At 42.4% G+C, this 427-nt stretch overlaps 1 protein-coding gene across 1 annotated transcript in view; it reads right to left on the reverse strand.

Moving 5' to 3' along the window:
- The window catches only part of LOC105515934 (putative uncharacterized protein encoded by LINC00596), a gene marked incomplete at both ends in the record, with an annotated part of 5668 nt that extends 5475 nt beyond the window's left edge, over nt 1-193 (reverse strand). Inside the window, one exon of the mRNA XM_011947902.1 lies at nt 90-193. Within this exon, the coding sequence (XP_011803292.1) occupies nt 90-193 (104 nt within the window). The remainder of the gene's footprint in view (nt 1-89) is intronic.
- Between the last annotated feature and the right edge of the window lie 234 nt (nt 194-427).

Below are 427 nucleotides of genomic sequence, written 5' to 3' on the forward strand. Positions count from 1 at the left end.
AAACCCCATCTCTACTAAAAATACAAAAAAAAACAAAGAAAACAAAAAAAAAAACCCAAAAAATTAGCCAGGCGTGGTGGCCAGCGCACCTGTAGTCCCAGCTACTTGGGAGGTTGAGGCAGGAGAATGGTGTGAACCTGGGAGGCACAGCTTGCAGTGAGCCAAGATCGCACCACTGCACTCCAAACTGGGTGACACTGCACTCCAGCCTTTTGAGACTCTGTCTTAAAAAAAAAAAAAAAAGAAGAAGAAGAAGAAAAGAGAATGGTTTAATTTGGGCTTGGGTAGCGCTGTTGTAAAGCAGCAGAAAATCATCAAGATCTAAATGAGAGGTAAGAAAAAATGAAAAGACGAAATGTCTTTTTTATGGGACATTTGGCTCTGGAGGAGAAAGCCTGGGAAAGGGGGTTTTGTTGCATCAGGATTG

Source organism: Colobus angolensis, unplaced genomic scaffold, assembly GCF_000951035.1.
Source record: "Colobus angolensis palliatus isolate OR3802 unplaced genomic scaffold, Cang.pa_1.0 Scaffold270, whole genome shotgun sequence".
NCBI lineage: Eukaryota > Metazoa > Chordata > Mammalia > Primates > Cercopithecidae > Colobus > Colobus angolensis.